Raw genomic sequence first — 23048 nt, 5'->3', positions numbered from 1 at the left:
CCTCAGATGCATGAAGCTAACTTATTACTAGTAACTGATTTAGACTACCAACTATATCAGCTGAACTAAATATTTTAACTATATAATGAACATATTAAAAAAAATGAAATATTGTAACTATAGTAAACTAATGTTTAGGGAGGTTGAACTTTGAGTTGGATGGAGGTCTACAAATGGCTGCCTAAGCAAGAGCTTTAGTCAAAAACATGATAGTATGTTCACGCATAGGAACATGATGAACTAATAGGGGCTTTTACTAAACCATGTCACGAAAATAAATCAAGTTCAAAATGTTTTAAATAATACATGCCTTCATAAAAATCTCACATAAATAATCAAGTAGCAATTATTTTAATATATCACTTCATCGATATTGTATAGAATATATTAGTCCTTGAAGTATATTATCACCAAATTAGGCTGTCAAAGATACGCAAATTTATCCTTTTATGTCACCATTTTAGTCCTCCCTCCACATGGACATTATTGGTGAAAAATTCACTAAATAACTAACAGTGTCATTTTAATCTTAGAGGAAATAAATTAGAAACAAAAAATTTAGAGGATAATACAAAGACATTCTAATATCTGGATGACTTCATTCAGAGTTTACTCTTCAGTAAACATGAGATTTGAAGTTAAGCATCACTAGAACTTAGAAAGTTAGTCCATCAGCTTATCCCACGGGAAATGCAATAGATGATCTGAATACAACCTTTGTCCATTGTCACAAAAACTGCATCAACATCAATCACACTGCTTTCCATGTGAAGTTAATTCCAAACACTGTCTGCAAGGTTTAAAGTGCTCAGGAAGTCAGCACTCAGCACTCAGCACTCAGCACTCAGCACCATAGTCCATACCAGAAAGTTATTATAGGCACAACATACCTAGTTCCCATTGAAGCGAGATTGGCGTCTTCGTGATCTGTGAAATAGGACAGCAAGTTTAGATTACATGATCTGACAACACTAAAATTTTCGAAATATAGTGATATTATTTGAGCACAGCAAACACGTCATTATAATTAAAAACATCAAATGATACACCAAATGCCCCTGATACCTATTTCAATACACTCGGCCAGTCACTCTCAATATTGATTGTCAATCACATTGAATTCCAAAAAAAATGATAATGCGCAATATCTTAATTTCAGTTTACATCTCACCCCTGATTATGATAGGAAGTAACCAACCTTGATGGGGTAGCCTTTAAAACCAACAGCCCAAAACAAAAGTAACAGCAACAACATCAATTGAGCCCTTTCTCACGAAGTGGGTAGGATACATGGATCACACAACACCATAATGAATGAGTAATGAGATATGAAGAGACCTCCAATTAGGAGACTCTATGAGATGAGATGTAGGGGGGCCGTAACCTTGATAGAGGCTGTTATTATATCTAACTAGTTGATAGTTGTCATGGCTAGTTAGTTACAAAGAATAAAAGGAGAGTAAACAGAGAGGCAAAGGAATCCGAATCAGAATTGGGGAATTGGGGAGAGGCTGACTGAGACTCTTGAATTGCTCAGCAACCATTCTTACCCTATACTTGGCTCAATTCTACATTCGAGTAGATTGGAGCACGAGGGTTCTGTGCAAAATTTCTCCTTTTTTTTTATACCAATCCTATCACAGTGTCCATGTATTAATTTTTCCAACATTCGAAAAGAAAAGAACAAAAAAAAGGGATTATCATATCTGAAAACAGATAAGCAAGTACACGACTATTGACTAATCAATAACGAAAAAAATGCTCTTGTGAAACATACAAAGTTATCAGATTGCTGATAATTAATAAATGAGTGTGAGCGAGATCATGTTTACTTTTTCATGTCAGCATGCCTAAATGCATTTGTAACAATACATTCCTTTGCAGTAATGCTACTGACACGTCCTCCTTAGATAGTAAATGATTAACATTTAAAGGCCTAAAAATAAAGAATATACTTCTAAGTAGCTGAAGACTGATAAACAAATCTTGATCATCTTGAATAAGAAAGCAGAATAAAACTCCACTTTCTAGCTTAAGTTGTTTGAAAAGTTGCACATATATTCAGTTTTAGTCCTCAGAATCTTATCACAATATCAATAGAAGCACTAACATAGAAATGTCAAGACTGAAAAAAGAATGAAAAAGTACAACTCACCTGCGGAAACCACTGCTACCTCTTGAGGGTTGAATCGTACTAACAAACTCATCATCAGTATACTCAGGATAATCTACAGATGCTACAGAACCTTCATCAGAAATTGATGCATCATGACTTAAACGGCGATTTCCCCTACTTGTATCATGAGCTCTTGTCCTTCTTCGATTTCTAGAACTTCTGAAGGCATGGTACAAAATACATGAGGTCCACCAGTTACCATCATCTCCAGGGAAGTCCTCAAACTCATCTACAACATCATCATCATCCCCATATTCAATCACATAGTCTCCTAAAACCACCCCTCGTGGGATCTCTGAATGAATAGTGCTCAAAACATCAATGATCTCAGAGGACTGCTGGAAATTTTCCCAATCAAGCTGTCGGGCAGGATCAATTTTCGACGGATGAGCATGCGGGTGGTTCACTTCCGCATGTTCTTGCAGCTCTGAGTAACTTCCTACGAACGCACATCGCTCCTCATCACAACGACGATTCTTCTCATCAAGATGCATACGAGCTTTATCAACAACAGTCCACCCACTAACATCACCTCTACACAACGGACAAGTCAGCTTGCATTGACGACAATCAGATACCACCGGCTCACTGGACATTTGGGAAGATGATAGCTCGCCACACGTTGTTTTAAAACGATCAAAGCAGTTCGAGTGCAATTGATTAGTGTCACACACGAACGGACGACACCCCTTATCATAAGACGAACACTGAAGGAGCACACTATTATGGGGAAATTCCAAGCATATAGGGCATTTTACATTATCCCAACTCGTATCGAATAGAATATCCTCCTCCATACTGCTTGCTCTATATTGGGACTATACTGTCTGAAACCAGGCACAAGCCACTTATATCAAATTATCATTATCAATAATAATAAAATCGCATGTTCTTCGCTCGTTTAGATCAAATTCAAAAAGACAATACAGATTAGTGGACATAACAAAAAAAAAATGGCTATATCACAATACAATCAATCAACCATTATAACATTCCCTGATTAAAAATGAACTATGAGCCTAATTAAAGTGATTATAAATATGATAGCAGCTGAGTTTGATTTACAATTTGGGGAAAAATTACTCAATTGTTTTGCTGATCTCAAACCTAAGGTGTTGAATGAAATGAGAAGTAGAAGATGACCGACCTATGAAAAGTCAATGAGGAAAATTGGTATGGAGATCGAGATTGTGAGTGAAAATGGCAGAGAGTGTTTCGATCGATGACGATCTTTGAAGCGTGCGAAATCGAATTGATTGATAGAGATGGCGGTTGAATTGGAGAGACGTGAACCTTTTGTGCTATGGACGCTTTTCTTTCCTCTGCTTCCTCCTCCTCCTTCTCAATCCTCATTCCTCATACACACATTTTGGTTTTGGAGAGAGAAATGAAATGGAATAAAGGGTTTAAATGGGACCCGATTTAGCTCTTAAAGTGAAAGACTCACTCATGGTAACACTTTGTTTGTTTGTTTGTGTATTTTGTGAGGAAGGAAGTTGGTAGGATGAATTATAAGTGGAAAATGACTTTTGATTTGTTTGGATAAGAGTGGAAAATGGGCGGAGATGGAAAAGCAAGGGATAATTGTACCGATCTGATTTTCCTTGCAATCTTGAGGTGAAAACGAATAAGGGTATCGAACTTCCGTGAAAAAGCACTTCACATGCTCAATTTTTTACAATTCTATATGATAATAATAAAAATGATACATTAGTAATTATGCATATATTTATCTCACTTTTCCTTTCATTCTCTTTTTTTTTCTATCAATCCAAACAACTACAAAATCACCTTATTTTCCTTTTATATTCTTTTCACTGATATTATTTCCTCTCATTTTCTCTTCTGCATCCAAACAAAACATAAGAGTGGAAAAAAGTGAAAAAAAGAGTAAGTGATTATAAAACATAGAATAAATTGGTAGAGAAGATAACACAGACTTAGCTAAACACAAACAACCGGCTATACTCAGAAGCTTATTCTTCGAAGATACGACACATGTGTTAACTTTGTCAATAACGGGAGCAAAAATATATCTGCTTATTTTGACATATATAAGTATAAATCTACTTTAAAACATTGAAATTTTTCCCATCACCCCTCCTCCCTTTTGTAAAACTAGGCCTTCTCTACTACCTTTCTTTGACCGCCTCAAGGGAGCTTCTTCCCCAAATAGAGGGCCCCACTATTCGGATGTGAGCTTTTCTCCCTTAAATGAGTGAATCTTTACTCACACTAGGTGACTCATCCTCTCACCTTGGTTAGAATTTTGTTTCCTCCTCCCCTAACCATCCTTCCCCACCACCACTCTTCACCCAAAACTAGCGCGCCTAGGCGAAGCCATTTCATCGTTGGAAACCTTTGTTCTTCCCTACGATCTCTCTCTCTCTCTCTCTCTCTCTCTCTCTCTCTCTCTCTCTCTCCATTTGAAAAAGTTATCCTCAACCTCCATGCATGCAAGAGGGAGGAGAAAGTGAGTTTGGCGAAGAGAGATTTTGGACTAGAAGAGATCGGGCATAAAAGAGGAGGAAGATGTGAGTTTGTTGGAGGAAGGTTATAGACGACGGGTGGCTAGAGATGAAAGACAACATGTAGTTATTTCAGTATTTTTATCTTTTTTTAGGGTCATTTTAGTATTTTTATCTTGATGCAACATGTACATATTATATTTCCATATATAAGTATAAATCAACTTTAAAACATTGAGAATCTTCCGATCACCCCTCCTCCCTTTTGTAAAACTAGGCCTTCTCTACTACCTTTCTTTGACCGCCTCAAGGGAGCTTCTCCCCCAAATAGAGGGCCCCACTATTCGGATGTGAGCTTTTCTCCCTTAAATGAGTGAATCTTTACTCACACTAGGTGACTCATCCTCTCACCTTGGTTAGAATTTTGTTTCCTCCTCCCCTAACCATCCTTCCCCACCACCACTCTTCACCCAAAACTAGCGAAAACCTATTTTTTCAACCCTAGGCGAAGCATTTCATCGTTGGAAACCTTTGTTCTTCCCTACGATCTTTCTCTTTCTCTCTCCATTTGAAAAAGTTATCCTCAACCTCCATGCATGCAAGAGGGAGGAGAAAGTGAGTTTGGCGAAGAGGGATTTTGGACTAGGAGAGATCGGGCATAAAAGAGGAGGAAGATGTGAGTTTGTTGGAGGAAGGTTATAGACGACGAATGACTAGAGATGAAAGACAACATGTAGTTATTTCAGTATTTTTATCTTTTTTAGGGTCATTTTAGTATTTTTATCTTGATGCAACATGTACATATTATATTTCCTAAGTGCCACTTCCTCCATCAAGTCCATAAAAATTGGTCCAACTCAAATTTAATTAAAAAACATGTAGTTATTTTAGTATTTTTTATTTTGATGCAACATGTACGTATTATATTTCCTACGTGCCACTTCCTCCACCAAGTCCATAAAAATTGGTCCAACTCAAATTTGTTTTTCTAAACAACTCATTTTTTTAACCTATTGATAATTGTGTAAAAAACTCAACTCTGATTTTACACATAAATTTATACATATACTCATTTATTAATTCAACTTACTTCAAGTACTAAAATCAACTCTCACCTCCACATAGGTCAAGGGTTCGAATTCCCTTGGTATCAATGAAATCTAAGTTAGGGACATGTGTATGATTTTTTTTATCTTTATTCTTTTTGTGCTAAATTGCAACACAAATCCAAACCGGATGCAGTGAAGGTTGAATGTTTTCAAAGACAAGAGTCACCGCAGTTGAACTTTTGACATAAAATTCAAACAACAATTTTTTACACTACAACCGACATTTGTTTGATGGCAATTTCTTTAGTACCATTTTAAAAGTAAAGGGTTCTATACCTTTTAGTCATGATTTCTCTCTAATAAACCTTTTAAGATTTACAAATTAGAACTTTGTATGGTAAATAATGAACTAAGTGGTACCATGCCTTTTATTTTCAATGGGTACCGAAGCAACACCCTTGTTTGAGGGCGATAGTCTTTTTAGTTTTTTCCTCTCTTGAATTTTAAATTTAAATTTAGTTTAAGAGAATCATTATTGGCGGGAAACGATATAAATCACCTTACTACCATGATCATTCAGCCATACCTCTCTCTCTCTTAACTTCCACGCATCGATCTCGTCGATTTCGCTTCCGTCTTAGGGTTTCAGTCCAAAATGTTATCGTCCTCCACCAACTTCGACGCTAACTCAGCCTTCTCCGGCGGCGGATTCATGACCACCGACTCCTCACACCACTCCGACTCATCCCCAGCACCCCTCAAAGTATCCCCTTAATCCCAATCAAATCTTCAATTTCATTTCTATTTTTACCACGCATCAATTCAATTTTCCATTTCTGCTTTCAATTTCTGTACTAATTGTGCTTTCTATTTCGTCGTTAAAGAGCCGTGACACTCAGGGTTTGGTTCCAGTCACAGTGAGGCAGATAAGTGAGGCTTCTCACTCTGGTGATGACAAGTCCAATTTCGTAATCAACGGTGTCGGTCTCACCAATGTACGATTCGATTCCATTTCATTGTGATCTGATTTTATTACTTTTTCTCGTTTGAATTTGTTACATTGACATTTATTTTATGCATTTACTATGATTAGGTAACCTTGGTTGGAATGGTGTTTGAGAAAGTTGAGAAAAACACTGAAGTTAACTTTGTTTTAGATGATGGAACAGGAAGAATCAAATGTAGGAGATGGTAGGTTACACTTGATAAATGCTATCTTTAATCAAACCCTCAATTTGTATTTTTTTTTTATGTAGTTTACACATTTTTCCCAGTCATTTATGAGGAAAGTTTTCGCAACATATGCTGTACTCTGAGTCTCATTTTGGTTGTTTAATCAGGGTGAATGAAACTTATGATACGAAGGAAATGGATCAAATACAGTAAGTTTCAACCACTGATTTGCTAATGTATATATCACACTTATTGGTTCTTACCTTGTCATATCATTCAATGATAGGGACGGTATGTATGTTCGCCTTTATGGCCATTTGAAGAGCTTTCAAGGTGTAAGGCAACTCGTTGCCTTCTCTGTGAGGTGCGTGTACTAAACTGTCTAAACCAATTTCATTAGGCCCCGTTTGGATACCAGCTTATTAGAGCTTATTGGAGCTTATCTACTAAAAAAAGCACTAAATAAGCTCCAATAAGTGCTTTTCAGTTTGCATCCAAACAGGATATCTTATCAGCTGGGAGAGAATTGTTTATTTACTGAGGTGCCACTTTGGAGGCTCAGCTCTATGTTGTTCAATAGGGTCTTACACATTTTGCCTAGTAGTTAGCCTAATGGGAGAAAATGAAAAATTGTGTCGTGGGAAGAAATTAGAGATGATTCATGCTAGATCTCTAAAACTGCCCAAACAAATTGCACCTATCTAATTGCGATTCTTCGATCTGAAGAGGTTTTAAATTAAATACATGTAGTAGTTGAGCTTGAGGCTTATTTACCATGATCCTTTGATTGCCATTCTTCCCGCTGTATGACCATGATCTCATTGGCATACTGATTGACTGGACCAGTGGGACATAGAATTAATGCATGAATGCCACATTCTTTTTGTTCTCTATGGCGATTCTTTTGAATAATCATGTTCTCATTGAAAAGGAAAAAGGGAAGGGATCAGGAGGATAGGATTTAGATCCTGTTATTTGTTATCCAGGGGAGGTCAATGTTTTTCAAATGCAGACTATTCACATTTAATTATAGAGGAATGCTAGCAAACATCCTTCAATACACTCCACGTGATTGGTTTATTTTCTAAAAAGTCAATTTTTTTAAAAGGTGAGACACACATGTTGATTTTTTTTAAAAAGACCAATTATAGGAAGTGTTGGAGGGAGTGTGTTGCTAGCAATCCTTTTAATAATATTATGCCAACTGAGGTTGGGAGCTATTGCTGATAATTTAAATTATAGGATATGGAGATACACATGATATATAAGTCTTATGAATAATTTGAATGGCAGGGCAATATATGCTGAATTATATTTGCTACTGGTGTATACTTGACTGTTCAAATGGCTTTAATTGATGGGTGTATAAGTATCAGAGGGCCTTCTTAGTATGTGTTAGTTTCCTTCCGTTTTGTTTTAAGCATTGTGGTTATGAATTTGTTCTCTATTTTATTCAGATATAAAATTATTCTTTTGAGGCTTAAATATGTTGGGGGCCCCTATAAAATAGGGGTCCTTTGGTTTAAGCCCCTACAAAATTTTTTCTTGGGAATAAGCCCCTAATGAGAAAATAATATATAGTGATAAGCCCCTGTCGTCAACTTCCGTTAAAAAATATATGAGTCAGCAAACGGAGCTGACGTGGACCTTTGCCACCTCATCAAGTGGGCCCACAAGCTGCTGACGTGGAAATGAGAAGAGAAATATGAAAATGCCAAATGTGGGATTTGAACCCAAGACCTAGAGCATAATGGGCAACATCCTTCCCACTAGGCTACAAGCTGCATCATTAGTATAAGTGCAAAATTTAATATATATCTTATTTAAACTGAAGCTGCTAATATTTCAACCAAAAATTTAAAAATGTCCTAAGCATGATTTGAACCCAAAACATAGAGGTTCATGGAGGAGGCTCTAACCACTAAGTCAATGCCTAATTTATGCATGTATTTTTAGCGCAAAACTAAATATATATTTAAAAACAAACTGATAATGCTAAATAAATTTGATGTGGTAGTTCTAAAAATTACATTTTTAGGCTCTTATACGCTCTTATATAATGTATCAATTGGAGTTCAAAAAAATATAATGTATCAATTTGAAACAAAATAAAATATTAAATGTAAATAGAAAAACATATTTACAAAACTTTAAAACGTAAAAAAGTTAAATCTTACAAATTTATTAGAGTTCATATATTGACTTCTTTTAAGTACTAATGAGTATATATACTGAAAGAACAAAATAATAGTTTTTTATGATTTAAGTGGGGTTGAATTCTTGTTCTTTTTTTTACATAATATATATATATATATATATATTGTTGTGCGCATGAATAACAAAATGAGCCAGTGGCTCAATTGTAAGGACATTGAGTATGATCCTCCATGTTATGGTGTTTTTAAAAAAAATTGTCAGTTTAAATGAGATATATATCAAATTTTGCACTTGTATTAAAGATGCAGCTTGTAGCCTAGTGGGAAGGATGTTGCCCATTATGCTCTAGGTCTTGGGTTCAAATCCCACATTTGACATTTTCATATTTCTCTTCTCATTTCCATGTCAACAGCTTGTGGGCCCACTTGATGAGGTGGCAAAGGTCCACGTCAGCTCCGTTTGTTGACTCATATTTTTTAACGGAAGTTGACGGCAGGGGCTTATCACTATATATTATTTTCTCATTAGGGGCTTATTCCCAAGAAAAAATTTTGTAGGGGCTTAAACCAAAGGACCCCTATTTTATAGGGGCCTCCAACATATTTAAGCCTTCTTTTGATCAAAGCTAGAAAAAAAATCTTCTGCCTGTTTCAGATAGTTGGTGCAAGCTGCTAGTTTGTCTCTTGGCTATCAAAGTTTATGTTGTTTTCATCATTATATAATTTATCTAATTCTTTACAGAAGTTTACAAAATGTGGTTTTGGTTTTAGCATTCTGGATGATTTTGTATCGTTTATGATAGGAAGCAGAGCAGTTAGTTATAATAGTTTAGTTTGTATTGTTAAATGTAGGGAATGCTTATACAGTAGGAGTAGGTAGAAGGGGGTTGCATTGAGATTTGTTACCATTTGGGACTTGAGCATTAGCTCTACTGTGGATAGGGGAGACCCTCTGTGAAGGGGGAAATCTTGGAAGTAGAATTCTTCCCTAATGACTCTGTTTATTAATAAAAAATTATAGAAGTATTCTTTCTCTTCCCCTTCTTCCGCTGAAAGCCTGAAAGTTGAGTTAAATTTCTGGGTTGAATCAACTCTTTTAGTCAAACCTACAGATAACTTCATATTTATAGTTGTTTCTAAGCTTAACATATTGTCATTAAATCAATACCTGGAAATATTTAGGAAAAATTATTCTTTGATTTCTTTCTCCATCTGTCTTTTTGTGATTGTATTGTCATTATTGATTATTGTGTTGTGTCTAATGGTTATCAGATAGAGACCCAAGAATTGGTTTATAAACGGGTTTTTCTGATAACTGATCTAATTCGGTTTCATTTTGAATAATAGTTATCTTATTGGTGAAAGGCCTAAGGCATGGACTGGTTTTTATTTTGTGGGGGAGTATGCACAATTTGTAAGGGAAAAAATACAGTGTTATGCATATATAAATGAAGTGAAGATTGTCTCTACTCCCTATCGCCTAATTTTCTAAGTGTAATGACATATAAGATATGTAGGAATGCTGTTGCCCGTTGAAATTAATCTCATTATTTAATAGATAGTTTGACCAAACAAACATGTCATACACAATACTGTCAAAAAAAAATTGGTCAGACACAATCACATAAATTATCTGGTAGAAATTTATTGACCAAATATTAGATAATTGCCCTAAAGTCTATCCTTGATATCTTTGTGAAATTGCATTTGAATATTCAAATTTCCCCAATATTAGTGATTCTTTGGCATGGCATTTGACGCTTCATCTGGTGGATGCAGACGAACCTTAAAACCACATTTCTCTGGTGACAGTGTTTTATATTTTGTAAAATAGCTGGATGTTAATTTGTTGTTTTCTTGCATATTCTGTGGTGTGTATTCACAGGCCTGTGACAAATTTTGATGAGATACCTTTTCACTTCATTGATTGCATACACAACCATCTCTATTCCAAAGTTAAGGTATTTGCGAACCTCGTATTCTTTTTAATTTCAGACGTCAATGGATACTGTTAAATCTTTCAAGAATTTGATATTGTTGGATCATTAGTAGTGTAGGCACATACTTGAGATATCATGCATAATTAAATGGGGCCATACTTGTAATTTAAATATGATGCCTGATCTTTTTTGAGTTTGCACTTTTAATTTGGGTTTAGGTTGAAGGAATCACAGGGAATCCTCCATCATCAGACTTATCATTGATTGCAGCCAGAAATGCACCAAATCAAGCAGCATCATCAAACCCGGTATTGGATTTGATCTGTCGAAGTTGCTAGAATATGTATTTTAGTTTTTCTCAATTGGATTGATGATATAACTTTCCTTACCTCAGTTATATGCGCATGGTGTGGATCAACTCAAGGGCTGTGATAAATTGGTTTTTGACTATCTGCAGCAGCACTCGGACACGTAAGTTATAAATTTGAAAATTTTACATTTCTTGTATTTTTTGCATTTAATCAAATGGTGCGGTTAATTAAGATTGATTAAATTCTCATCCCACGTACATGCATGTGATATGATGATTTTGAAATGCAGGTCAGATGAAAGTGGAATACATGTTGATGAACTATCTCTACAGCTTAGACTTCCATTGGATAAGATCAGGTATTGTCATCTCTGCCTATTTGTTTTGTTATTGTATGCATGCATTTTTTTTGTGGGGCATGTAAATTAAAAGATGTTTATGATGCCAGGTCATCGCTAGAGGTTCTCAAACAGGAAGGTTATGTATACTCCACCATCGATGAGGATCATCACAAGAAAACCTGAATTTTTGATTCATTTAGATGAATATATGTGAAGATCGATATGGAGAACCAAGACATCATGAACCATTAATTGATGGTATTGGTTTTAGCCTATTTTGATGTGTATGGTTTTGATGAGGATGTAGATATGCTTTTTGGTTTAATTTATTTTATGCTAAAAAACTAATCAGTCACTAGTGTTGATCGATGTAATCTCTGAACCCCCCCTGTTTAAGCATTTAATTTATTTCTACAATCAATTGGAATACAATTCTATTATTTTCTGACAACAAATAAATATTATATTTAAATTATGTGGAAATTTGAAAATTTATTTCACCTGAGATATTGAAGCCTTCGTCCTAGTTTAATAGTAGTATAACTATAATCTAAAAAGGATCTTATTTTTCAATTATTTTTAGAAACAATCAAATTAATGTTAAACATTAATCTTTAACCTTTTGTACAATTATAATCTTACATTTTTTCGATGAATTATAATTTTACATACCGCATTAATAAATATGATTATAGACACTTAATAATATTATCTGAGAAGAGGTTAAAATGAATTGTAAAATATGAAAATGGATAAAAGTTTCAAGTTTTTAAATTAGAACACATTTAAAAGTGCAGAAGTGAAGAAAAAAAATGATGATTCGGTTAGCTTGAGTTAAAAAATAAAACTGTGAGCAGTTAAAAAAGAATTAATGAATAAAAATAACATTTATTGATTTTTTAGTCGTAAATATACGGTGATCCAATTATTAGGGCTAAGTGAGTCGATGTAAGCTGGAGTAGTATTCTAATAACAAAATCATGAGGTCATGAATTGTATCTTCTATATATTTATGTATCATTACTCTTTATTTAGTATTAAAAAATAAAGCACAACTATTTAATACCTATTTTAATATTGTTGACTTCACAGTTTTAATTATGTACATGCATGTTAAGTTAGTTAAGACATACGTTTTAATTGGAATTAAATAGCAATACTAATTAGGCGCTAAAATAGATCTTATTCATTTTTATGAGTTCATATAAACTAACCTAAACTGTACCTGTTACAACCTTGGATACTTCAATACGCTTATCTAAAAATATACTCTTTATTCATAAAACAGAGACTGCGCATGATCTCACGTCAAGCAATAAATATGAGTCAATGAGGATATATATCATACCACAACAACTGATTAGCCAATATATAACAAAATAACAGCAACAAAACTTTGATCACAAAGCATTAACATTGACTAGTAAACCTGAAAACAATGTAGTAATTAGTCTTGGAATTTGATGTTAATGAACATCATACATTGATGAAACTGAAACAAGTCTTTGTTCAATCAGGTAAACCAAATATTCATTTGAGACAGTTAACTAATCCTGGAATGACTCTCACAAATCTGTAGTTAGCTCCAATTGAAAACCAGCAGAAAGAAAATTTATGCAACTAAAAGTCAAGTCATCAGGCCAAAAAACTCTTGCTGAACAGCTAAAATCAACTATGTATCGATAGCCAGACCACCAATCTCATTAGAGATACTATCTGCAGCGATCTGTTCAGTGATGTCCGTGACGATCTTGTTAATGTCCAGCGCCATCAATGCATCATAGGGATCCTTCAATTTCTGAAATAAAATTCAAAGACGAAATCAGGGTTATGGCACTCACCTAGTGTCACACAAAATTCCTTACATTATTACAAACATAAATAACCATAAGCAATGACATTGTTCCAAATCCAAAATATCTCCACTTTTATGTTTAAATGCAACCATTCACATTATAGTTTAATTAAGAAAAATGCTTGAAACTGAAAGAAAAACAAACCACTGAAACCAGTATCTTAACCTGCTTAAGCATTAAAAATCATGTCATATGTGGTCAACCCAAGTGAATTCGCAAACCAAATATGCAGTGATTCTAATGAAACTGCTGGTTGTTTAGGATTAAAACAGATTTTTTTCTTTAAGATCTGTACAATTGTACAAGATTCTAACCATGTAAGATGTCTCAGTTCCTGTAAAATATAAATTGTAAAATTTGCACAAAAAAAAAATACAAATCCTTGGATGAATAAATGCACCAGATTCAGTTGTTTTTTCAACCTTTTTTTCCCCTTCTTTACACCATCTACAAACTGATGCGGTGGGAGGTCAATAGTTAAGACATGCATGCACATAATATAACAAATCTAAATTTACAGAAATGAAAAACTGTTTGATGGTTGGAAATTTAACATGATAACCTCCAATTATTCAATCTTGACAAATAACAGGATAGGATCAAAGGATTTACCAAGAGGCTGATGAACTTCTCGCCACCCTTTTCACGGATTTCAAAGCAACCCTTTCTTGCCTGTTCATAGAAGAAGAAAATGAGTTAAAAGTTGGATCTATCAACCTGTGGATCATATATCACTACTAAAGTAACTAAACAAATCAATTGAAAATTATTCTAAAGGGCTAGTCCAACCCAAAATGCAAAAGATGCACTCAAATATCACATTTGATATGTTATCAAACAATACTCAACATTAACACAGAGCATATATACCTTTTTAGGATTCAGTATCACAGTGGTGCCAGCTGGAAGTTTCGGCTCCAGAGCTTCTCTCACCTCATTGGCTCTGGTCTGGAATTTATCACTCAGTAGACTGAGGTAAAGAAAACAAGCAGTGTCAAATGTATGTTAAGATAAAGAAAGGGGTTGATTTATTTGAAAGAAGATAGGCAAAAAGCCATTGCTAATGAACCAAAATGGTAATAGCATTCTTTCAAGAGTTCAATACAAGGATACTAAAAGCAAAATCAATTTAGGGATTTTCAGAATTTCAACACATTCAAAGAACCACCATTTCAAAGGGTCAAGAGAAATTTCAAAACTACAAAGCAATGCATCACAGACAGAACCACCACTTCAAAGGGTCAAGAGAAATTTCAGAACTACCAAGAAATGTATCACAGACAGAACCACCACTTCAAAGGGTCAATAGAAATTTCAGAACTACCAAGAACTGCATAACAGAACCACCATTTCAAAGGTGAAATAAAACCCAACGTTCATTTTGCATAAAAATGGAAACTTTACACAACAGAAGGAAAATAGAAACAAAAGGGTCCAAGAAACAGTAAACAAGTTCACATTTTCTTCTCATTTCAACATAAAAGTGAAAAACCACATGAAAATGTTGAGATACCAGAACTCAATGACGATGATTCTCTTGGCGGCGGCGGCGGAGGAGGAGGAGCCGGAGCCGGAAGGAGCAGAGGGTTTCCCAGACGAAGAGCCTTCTTCTTGCTTAGCTTTCTTGGTCTTTCTGGTTGGAGGCAGCACGCCGGAATAGAGCGGTGAACCAGTAGCAGCGGCGGTAGAGCGAGTGACCCTCATGTTGGAGCGAGAGGCGGTGCGAGTTCGCGGCGGCGAGGTCGGTGGCTCCGGTTGCTTGCGTTTGCTGGGTGCCATTGCTGGTTTTGCAAGAAAGCAGAGAGCAGAGAGTGGTTGATGTGAGTGATGCAATGAAAAATGGTGAGAGTGAGAGTGTAAGAGACTATTGAATGGACTCTTCCTATATTTATCATTCCATTTTTACCCCTTTCACCCAAAGGACTCGGATTTGACCCTTCTATATTGAAATTTTACAAGATAAAAGTAAATTAGTATAATTATTGTTAATTGAGAAATTAAAAAAAGTGCACTAATGTTAATATAATACCTTTTAAATCTTAAGTGTTCATTTATCAATTATTATGGTTATGAACTTATGATTGATTTCAATTATAAAAAAAGTAGTAAAACACATTCATTATAAGGTAAGGGGATTTAACTACCAACAGGTTTTTATTGACGATTTTTAGCTTTTGGTAAAAGGTTCCATTACCGACGGTTAAGTCGAAAAAGAATTTTGTAAACATGAATGAATTGTCGGTAATTTGATGGGAAAGTTTAGCGCACTAATTACTGACAACCTTGGTCGTCGGTAATTTGACGGGTAGTTTTCTCGTGTCATTATTGATAGTCATTTATTTATTTTTTAATGAATTCGAGAATGTGTTTGGTCAGAACAATGATCGCCGGAATATCAATGACTTTTTCTGTCAGTAACTTATAAATACATGTTTAAAAGAATAAAAGTCATGAGTAATTACCGACGACATAGCCTATATATAGGTTCGCCAAGCTCTTGGCTTTCACCGGTCTTCATTTTAAAGCCTACACCAAGAAAGTCTTTCTTTCCTCCTTTTTATTAATTTAGTTTATAATTTATATTTTTATCTTGTGTTTTATATATGTTAGATTTGCACTGTGAATTAATTAATTGTATTATTTTATATTAAGAGATTTGTACGTTAAATTTTGTCGTTTGATATTTATTGAGTAGTATATTACATTTGTATTTAACTCGTGTATGTTATTGTTTGATATAATTGAGCTTCAAATTTTTTTCAAACAGTTCTCCTAGATGTATCGATTGGAAGCAGAAAAATCAACAATCATGGATAGATGAGAGGTTTGCGAGCACTTACTTAAGTATGAGTATTATTTGACTTAATATTGTAATATATTATTTTGATTTTAACATATATTGTAATTATGCATAATGCTTTGCGCGGTCAACAACAATCATAAATTGTGAGACTTAGAGCAAAGTTTACGTCTTTGAAGGCACAAAAGTGAAAATTGTGAAAAAAATATGGATAGAAATCAAGCATTTTTTCATTTAGAGGGATAATTTAGGGAGAAAAAATGTCATGTGCTAAGTGACAAACTCAATTAAAATTTAATAGAAATGTTAACAGAAGGTTAATATTGCACACTTATAAAAGTTTTGGATTATAAATACACATTTTAAAAGGTAAGGGTTTAAGCCGCACGTAAACTAAACTTCAGGGGAGTAATTTGCATTTTTTCTTAAGGAAATAATATCTTCAAATAGTAGGAAAAGAGGTGGCGTACTAAGGTAAATTCGCTAAGCATCATCGATCTCATTATTAATTAATAGAGAGTAATATGTATTCATCAAGAATTATGATGTTCGCGAAGGTAATTATAATCGATAAAATAATAATGAAATATAAATTACTAGCACAGATTAAGAAGAGTCCTTCAATAAAGGACCTTCTATAGTTTCCTCAAGAAAACACATTGTGCCAGAAGTATAACCCGATATGAATTCATCATAGTTGTTGCTAGGATCTTGAATAATTTCAGTTGGGTATAGAGAAGGCTTTGGAGGCATGATAATGCTTTCAACTTCTCCTTCAAGCATCTCTATTACTTTGTTCATTGAAGGACGATCATCGGGTCTCAATTGTATACACCACAAAGCCACTATGAACATTTTTTTCACATCATTCTTTTCCTTGTAAGTAACTTCTCCAATTTCTATCTCCCTTTCTTCAATCAATTGGTCGTAAATCCAAATAGGGAGAAAAATTTGACTTGAGTTATCTGCATATGGATTCAAATTTCTTCTCCTATTTGCCATTTCCATCAAAAGCATTCCAAAGCTATAGACATCAGCCTTATAGGACACTCCTCCAACATTTTGATAGAATAGTTCTGGAGCCATATAGCCAATCGTTCCTCTTGCTGCAGTCAATTTGACAATACTATTGTCAATTGGGTACAGTTTTGCGAGACCAAAGTCTGAAACTTTAGGAATAAAGTTCTCATCAAGAAGGATGTTGTGAGGCTTGATATCAAAATGTAAAATTTGCATGTCACAACCTTGATGCAAATATGCTATACCTCGAGCAACTCCAAGAGATATTGTGTACATTTGGCTATAAGTTAAAGAGATACCATCTTCTTTGGAGGAAATATATCTATCAAGAGAGCCACTTGGCATGAATTCATAAATAAGAGCACGTTTGGATGCTTCAGCACAAAAACCAATAAGTTGAACTACGTTGCCATGATGTATTCTTCCTATGGTTGCGACTTCATTAATGAAATCTTGCCCATTAGCCTTAGGTTTGCCCAACATCTTTACGGCTACAAAAGGTCCACTACGAAGCTTTCCTTTGTAAACAGTGCCATAGCCTCCTTCACCCAACTTATCCTTAAAACATCTAGTCATATTTTTAATCTCTTTATATGAATATCTTATTGGTATGAAGGAGTTCCCTTGAAGAAAATCTTCTATATTTTCATAAATTGATGTATGTCTTGTTCGATATGTATATGTCCAATTTCCAAAAAGAAGTATAAGACCAACCATAAGTCTCACTAGAATATATGATGGCAAGACATACTTCCCCGTAACTCTTGCTATCTCATACGACAGAAGTATGAATTCAACATCAAGGCTATTATTAAGCCCAATTGCATCATATCCTCGTGCAACACCCATTGCTTTCAGTAGAGGTACTGCTGCCTGTGCTAGTCCTGTGTAGGATATAAGAAACTAAAGTAAAGTAATAAAACTTTTGCATATGATTAAAGAATAAAAACTAGGAGAAAATACAAAGAAAGGATAAACAAAATTAAAAGATTACCTTGAATAAAGCCCACTATAATACCTGCAAGAAAGTTTAGTATTGTCATGAAAGGGAAGAGAAAATATATATAAGAGTACACTTTAACGAGAAAGAATAAGTAGTAACCATTGCTTATTTTGATCATATGCAAATAAATTCATGCACAAACTTAATAAATTTAGGTGTTTAAATTGATACAACTTTATTATAATTAATACTCCCCCCTCAAGATGGGAGGTACAAATTCAAAATTCCCATCTTGGACAATAGTACTGTTTCAAAATTCCCAGCCTAGCTTTGTGACTTCAAACCCATATCGTACCATTAGCAACCTTTCCCCTAATGAAATAACAATCAATTTCAATGTGATTTGATCTCATGAAATGAGGGATTGGTAGCCAAATAAATTGCTGATCGATAAAAAAAAAGTTGCATGTACGGTAAAAAAATAAAATTTAGAGATATTCCTTACGTAATAACACAGAACTGAACAGTGTTAGCAGATTAATTTGGCGACCGTCTGTAAGAGGGAAAGAAAGAAAATATATATAATTAGCTCACAAATTTTGGAAAAGATAACAAATAAAGAAGTTTTTAACCACCACTATCACAAATTTTGAAGAAGATCGATAACAACTAAAGAAGGTTCCTCTTACTTACTCCACTTCAGCCACGACACTTCAAATCCATAGACTAACATCCTGTGAATTTCCTGGTAGAAAAAGTTTTGATTTGGCATGTAAGTGGAATCAATTATAAGAGATGTAGCAGAGCAATCGAGTTTTAAGTCCCAAGCCGACAGGTCCCCATAGACAGCATAAAGATGACCTTTGGAGTTGTTGAGAAGGTTGCAGGGAGCTGTATCCACGTATCGAAGATCATCCTTCACTGGGTTGCTACACTTCAAGTAATTCACGTACTTGAAAATGTGAGAATAATAATAGGCATCTCTATAATAATAACGACTAGTAGTGGTGAAATTGGGCTCAGATAAGAAATAACGAGGAATGGAGGAGCAATCGCCCTCATGGTCATGGATGCCCGGATCTACTACACGGACTGTGAAATTATTGTAGTTGATTGCCTTCACATAATAATTTTTACCTGTCACCCAAATTCAAACAAACACTATTAATTATATGTATAACATACTCCGAAGTAGGAGTAGTATATATTGTCAAGCATATTAATTAAAGTTTTTAGGGGTGACTGACATGGTGGCCGGGGAGGCTAACAAAGGTCAACTCTTTAATTAATATGAGCATTAGGGATCTTTCTGAAAATTATTATTCACCAATTGAGATTTTACTGAACGCAAAAATTCAAACTATTAAATATTTCTTCTTTTTATCTATACATGGTTTAGCACACCTAGTGTTATTTCTTCAATAAATTTGGCTTTAAAAAAATAAGTTGGCTCATGCATTTTATAAGTTACTGAAGAAATGAACACAAACGAATTAAATTGAGAAGAAGAAGAACAAGTAGCTGCTTTTTACCTGGAAATAAAGATAACAATAACGTGCGGTTTTCTACACAAGTTAACTCGTACTCCGGATTCCCGCAGGTTGGAGGGTCATCCTTTAGACGAAATGGGTCACGTATGTTGGTGATATTGCCACACGAAGAAGGGGGACATGTTTTTGAGGCACAGGTTGTTTGTATAATTACAAGAATTTGGAAGAGGAGGAGAAGGAAGCATAGCACAGAGCACGACGTCATGCTCAATCAAATGAAATCTTATCTCAAGTATTGAAATGTATGGTTGCTTGCTTGCTTCAATCATTTTAAGCTAAGTGACTCGCTTGGCTTGGATGGAGGGTCAAAACTGTCTTTCTATACGTCAATGCCCTTTAGCATAGACTTGGACTTGGTAAATACTAATGTATCTTACCATTGACTTGGAAATAATGCCCTTTTTCTTTTATTTTATTTTTCTATTAATCTAAACAACTTAAAATTGAGATTTCAGTGGACTAGAGGATTCAAAACATCAACTTCTATGAGAGTTAAACCCAAATCCAATAACTATCTTCTTATTATTGTAGGACTAAAATCATACATATAATTCAAACTAAGGGACCAAATGTGTAATTAGACTAGCTTATTATTGTGATATTTCTTATAGCGTTAGTTGGAAAAAGATTTCTTAACACCCAAAAACACTCACCAACCATAGATAAAAGATAAGATGTGCGCGCATAGATTGATTTGAAAGAGAGAATTAGATGAGATGGTCGACTTAGACAGTATAGGCTGTTAGAATCAGATGCCCCCATCCCTCCCTGTGTAAACACCAAAAATGACTTGCCATCACAAATCTCCCATGATGCCATTGCTAATGCTGATGATGCTGCTCCTGCTCATAAATCTTGGCAGTGGAAGTCAGACTCAGCAGAATGTCCCTTCCAACTCCAATCTCTGCCCCTTCCATGTATCATGTAGTCATAACAAGAAGTTCCTTGAGCTTCCCGCAGTTCCAGTCCCACTAAAACTCCTCATCAGTAAAATTGATTACAAATCTCAACACATAGTAGCACATGACCCTGATAACTGTCTTCCACGAATCTTACTCACGCTCAACTTTCAATCAATCTTTCCCTTTCGATTATTTGACAATGAATATTTTACTGCAAACCCAACCAACATTACTTTCTTCGATTGTTCCTCAACAGGGCAACGATATCTGAGAATCTCGAGGCAAGACATGTTTTCTTGCCCGATTTATGCCATTGCATCTGATGAAAGCTTCGTTAGTTTCGACCTTGCATCCTGCATCAAACTGCTTGACCGTGTTTTGCCACTAAGCGCTTACCAGATAAGAGGAAATATACTCGACATGGCATGGTCGGAAAATTTATTTGATACAAGATGCTTAAAATGTAAGCACAAATCAAACAAGAAGACTGTATGTGCTGTTTTGCTCTCTGCAGGTGACACAGATAGACCTCCCTCCCCTTCAACCATGCATGTCAATTTGGTTGTGTTTTCATTTCATCAGACATGGATTTGTTTCATGATGTATAGTTGTCAAGTTTTTAATGTTTGATTTGCAGGTGGAGTTGCTGGTTCAGCTGTGCTGGTGTTTTTGCTAGGTGCCATCATTCGTATATATCGCTATTATAAGATGAAAGGCGAGGATCATGCAAGAGTTGAGATTTTTTTGAAGGATTACAAGGCTTTGAAGCCAACTAGATTCTCTTATGCTGATATCAAGAGAATCACACACCAATTTAAGGAAAAGCTAGGTGAAGGAGCTCACGGGGCTGTCTACAAAGGTAAATTGTCCACTCAAATTCTGGTTGCGGTGAAGATCCTCAACAATTCAGAGGGAGATGATGGGACTGAGTTCATCAATGAAGTGGGAACCATGGGCAAAATCCACCATGTCAATGTAGTTCGCTTGCTTGGCTTCTGCGCTGATGGGTTTCATAGAGCTCTAGTTTATGACTTTTTCCCAAACGGGTCACTGCAGAATTTCATCATCTCTGCATCCAACAACAAGGATAAGAAAACCTTCCTTGGATGGGAAAAGTTGCAAGAGATTGCTCTTGGCATAGCCACAGGAATTGATTATCTTCACCAAGGATGTGATCAGAGAATCCTTCACTTTGACATCAATCCTCATAACGTCTTGCTCGATGACACTCTCACTCCAAAGATTACTGACTTTGGTTTGGCAAAGCTGTGTTCCAAGAATCGAAGTACAGTGTCCATGACCGCAGCCAGAGGAACACTAGGCTACATGGCACCTGAAGTTTTTTCTAGAAACTTCGGCAATGTGTCTTACAAGTCTGATATCTACAGTTATGGGATGTTGTTGTTAGAGATGGTTGGAGGAAGAAAGAATATTGTAAACAACACTACTGGTCAAGAAAATGATAGTGTTCAAGTTCTATATCCAGATTGGATACATGGTTTGCTTGAAGGAAAGGACATGCATGTCCCTATTGATGATGAAGAGGGCGATTGTGGAATAGCAAAGAAACTGGCAATTGTGGGACTTTGGTGCATCCAGTGGCATCCTATGCACCGTCCATCCATGAAGACTGTGATGCAGATGTTGCACGGAGAGGGAGACAAGTTAAAAGTTCCCACCAACCCTTTTCAGCCAAAAGCTTCAACTAGTACAAGCACTAGTAGTACTATTGTTGCTGCAAAACGTCTAAATTTGGAGCTGGAAGTGATTCAAGAATTAGATTAGCTTGACTAATGACTATAGATTTTTATTACATAGTTAGTTGTTCATTGTCAATGGGTTATTATTACTTTTTAGCAATGTACTTAGTCTATGAGAAAGCAAAGCAAGAATCTCAATGTCTTACGAAATCTCAAAGTTTGCATAATGAGTGATATTTAAGTTAATGAATGACTAAACTTGAATCTCTAGGTTCAACGATCGTCGTATTAGTGACTTGAGGTCTTCAAGAATCCTTGTAGAGGATCTTTTGAGATAATGACTACTTTTGAGAAACATTACAACATATGAATAAGTATGGTGGAACGATCCACTTAGTTGTCGCCATGACGAGATGTTCCTTAACTAAATCACCCTGCCGGCCTATGGTAATTGCTTGGCTGCTAGACCTTTGGGTCGACTGAGATGCTATTGAGCTTCATGACCTTTTGGACCGGCCGAAGCAAGATTGAAGTTTTTTAATGGAATTTGATCATGTTTGCATAATGAGTGATATTTAAGTTAATGAATGACTAAACTTGTATCTATAGGTTCAACGACTGTCGTATTAGTGACTCGAGGTCTTCAAGAATCCTTGTAGAGGAT

At 35.3% G+C, this 23048-nt stretch overlaps 5 protein-coding genes across 7 annotated transcripts; 2 read left to right on the top strand and 3 right to left on the bottom strand.

The window, feature by feature from the left end:
* Positions 1 to 421: 421 nt before the first annotated feature.
* On the bottom strand, positions 422 to 3569 carry LOC130727474 (uncharacterized). Of its 2 annotated transcripts, XM_057578617.1 has the most exons (4): positions 3324 to 3563; positions 2156 to 3003; positions 891 to 927; positions 422 to 790 (listed from the first exon to the last, which is right to left on the bottom strand). In XM_057578617.1, exons 2-3 carry the CDS (start codon positions 2971 to 2973, stop codon positions 891 to 893), a joined length of 855 nt encoding a protein of 284 aa, XP_057434600.1. In that variant the 5' UTR covers positions 2974 to 3003; positions 3324 to 3563; the 3' UTR covers positions 422 to 790. The 2 variants fall into 2 exon arrangements, with proteins under 2 accessions (XP_057434600.1, XP_057434599.1); XM_057578616.1 differs by having other exon boundaries at positions 422 to 927; positions 3324 to 3569.
* Positions 3570 to 6222: 2653 nt separating this feature from the next.
* LOC130727475 (replication protein A 32 kDa subunit A) lies at positions 6223 to 12037 on the top strand. Its single transcript, XM_057578618.1, has 10 exons — positions 6223 to 6456; positions 6578 to 6688; positions 6787 to 6884; positions 7034 to 7075; positions 7153 to 7230; positions 10908 to 10983; positions 11181 to 11270; positions 11357 to 11433; positions 11563 to 11631; positions 11721 to 12037. Exons 1-10 carry the CDS (start codon positions 6349 to 6351, stop codon positions 11794 to 11796), a joined length of 825 nt encoding a protein of 274 aa, XP_057434601.1. The 5' UTR covers positions 6223 to 6348; the 3' UTR covers positions 11797 to 12037.
* A 1080-nt stretch (positions 12038 to 13117) lies between these two features.
* On the bottom strand, positions 13118 to 15418 carry LOC130732179 (uncharacterized). The gene is made up of 4 exons (XM_057584286.1): positions 14983 to 15418; positions 14340 to 14439; positions 14082 to 14141; positions 13118 to 13411 (listed from the first exon to the last, which is right to left on the bottom strand). Exons 1-4 carry the CDS (start codon positions 15246 to 15248, stop codon positions 13286 to 13288), a joined length of 552 nt encoding a protein of 183 aa, XP_057440269.1. The 5' UTR covers positions 15249 to 15418; the 3' UTR covers positions 13118 to 13285.
* Positions 15419 to 16771: 1353 nt separating this feature from the next.
* LOC130727473 (rust resistance kinase Lr10-like) lies at positions 16772 to 20043 on the bottom strand. Its single transcript, XM_057578614.1, has 5 exons — positions 19765 to 20043; positions 18926 to 19369; positions 18738 to 18785; positions 18284 to 18307; positions 16772 to 18173 (listed from the first exon to the last, which is right to left on the bottom strand). The coding sequence occupies exons 1-5, from the start codon at positions 19985 to 19987 to the stop codon at positions 16876 to 16878; spliced, it is 2037 nt and encodes a 678-aa protein (XP_057434597.1). The 5' UTR covers positions 19988 to 20043; the 3' UTR covers positions 16772 to 16875.
* Positions 20044 to 20362: 319 nt separating this feature from the next.
* LOC130727472 (rust resistance kinase Lr10-like) lies at positions 20363 to 22634 on the top strand. 2 transcript variants are annotated; one of them, XM_057578613.1, is made up of 2 exons: positions 20363 to 21147; positions 21322 to 22634. In XM_057578613.1, the coding sequence occupies exons 1-2, from the start codon at positions 20568 to 20570 to the stop codon at positions 22467 to 22469; spliced, it is 1728 nt and encodes a 575-aa protein (XP_057434596.1). In that variant the 5' UTR covers positions 20363 to 20567; the 3' UTR covers positions 22470 to 22634. The 2 variants fall into 2 exon arrangements, with proteins under 2 accessions (XP_057434596.1, XP_057434595.1); XM_057578612.1 differs by having other exon boundaries at positions 20365 to 21198.
* The last annotated feature ends 414 nt before the right edge of the window (positions 22635 to 23048 follow it).

This window comes from Lotus japonicus, chromosome 1 (genome assembly GCF_012489685.1).
Source record: "Lotus japonicus ecotype B-129 chromosome 1, LjGifu_v1.2".
Lineage (NCBI taxonomy): Eukaryota > Viridiplantae > Streptophyta > Magnoliopsida > Fabales > Fabaceae > Lotus > Lotus japonicus.
The sequence above is the reverse complement of the archived record's forward strand: the minus strand, read 5'-3'. Positions and strand labels throughout refer to the sequence as shown.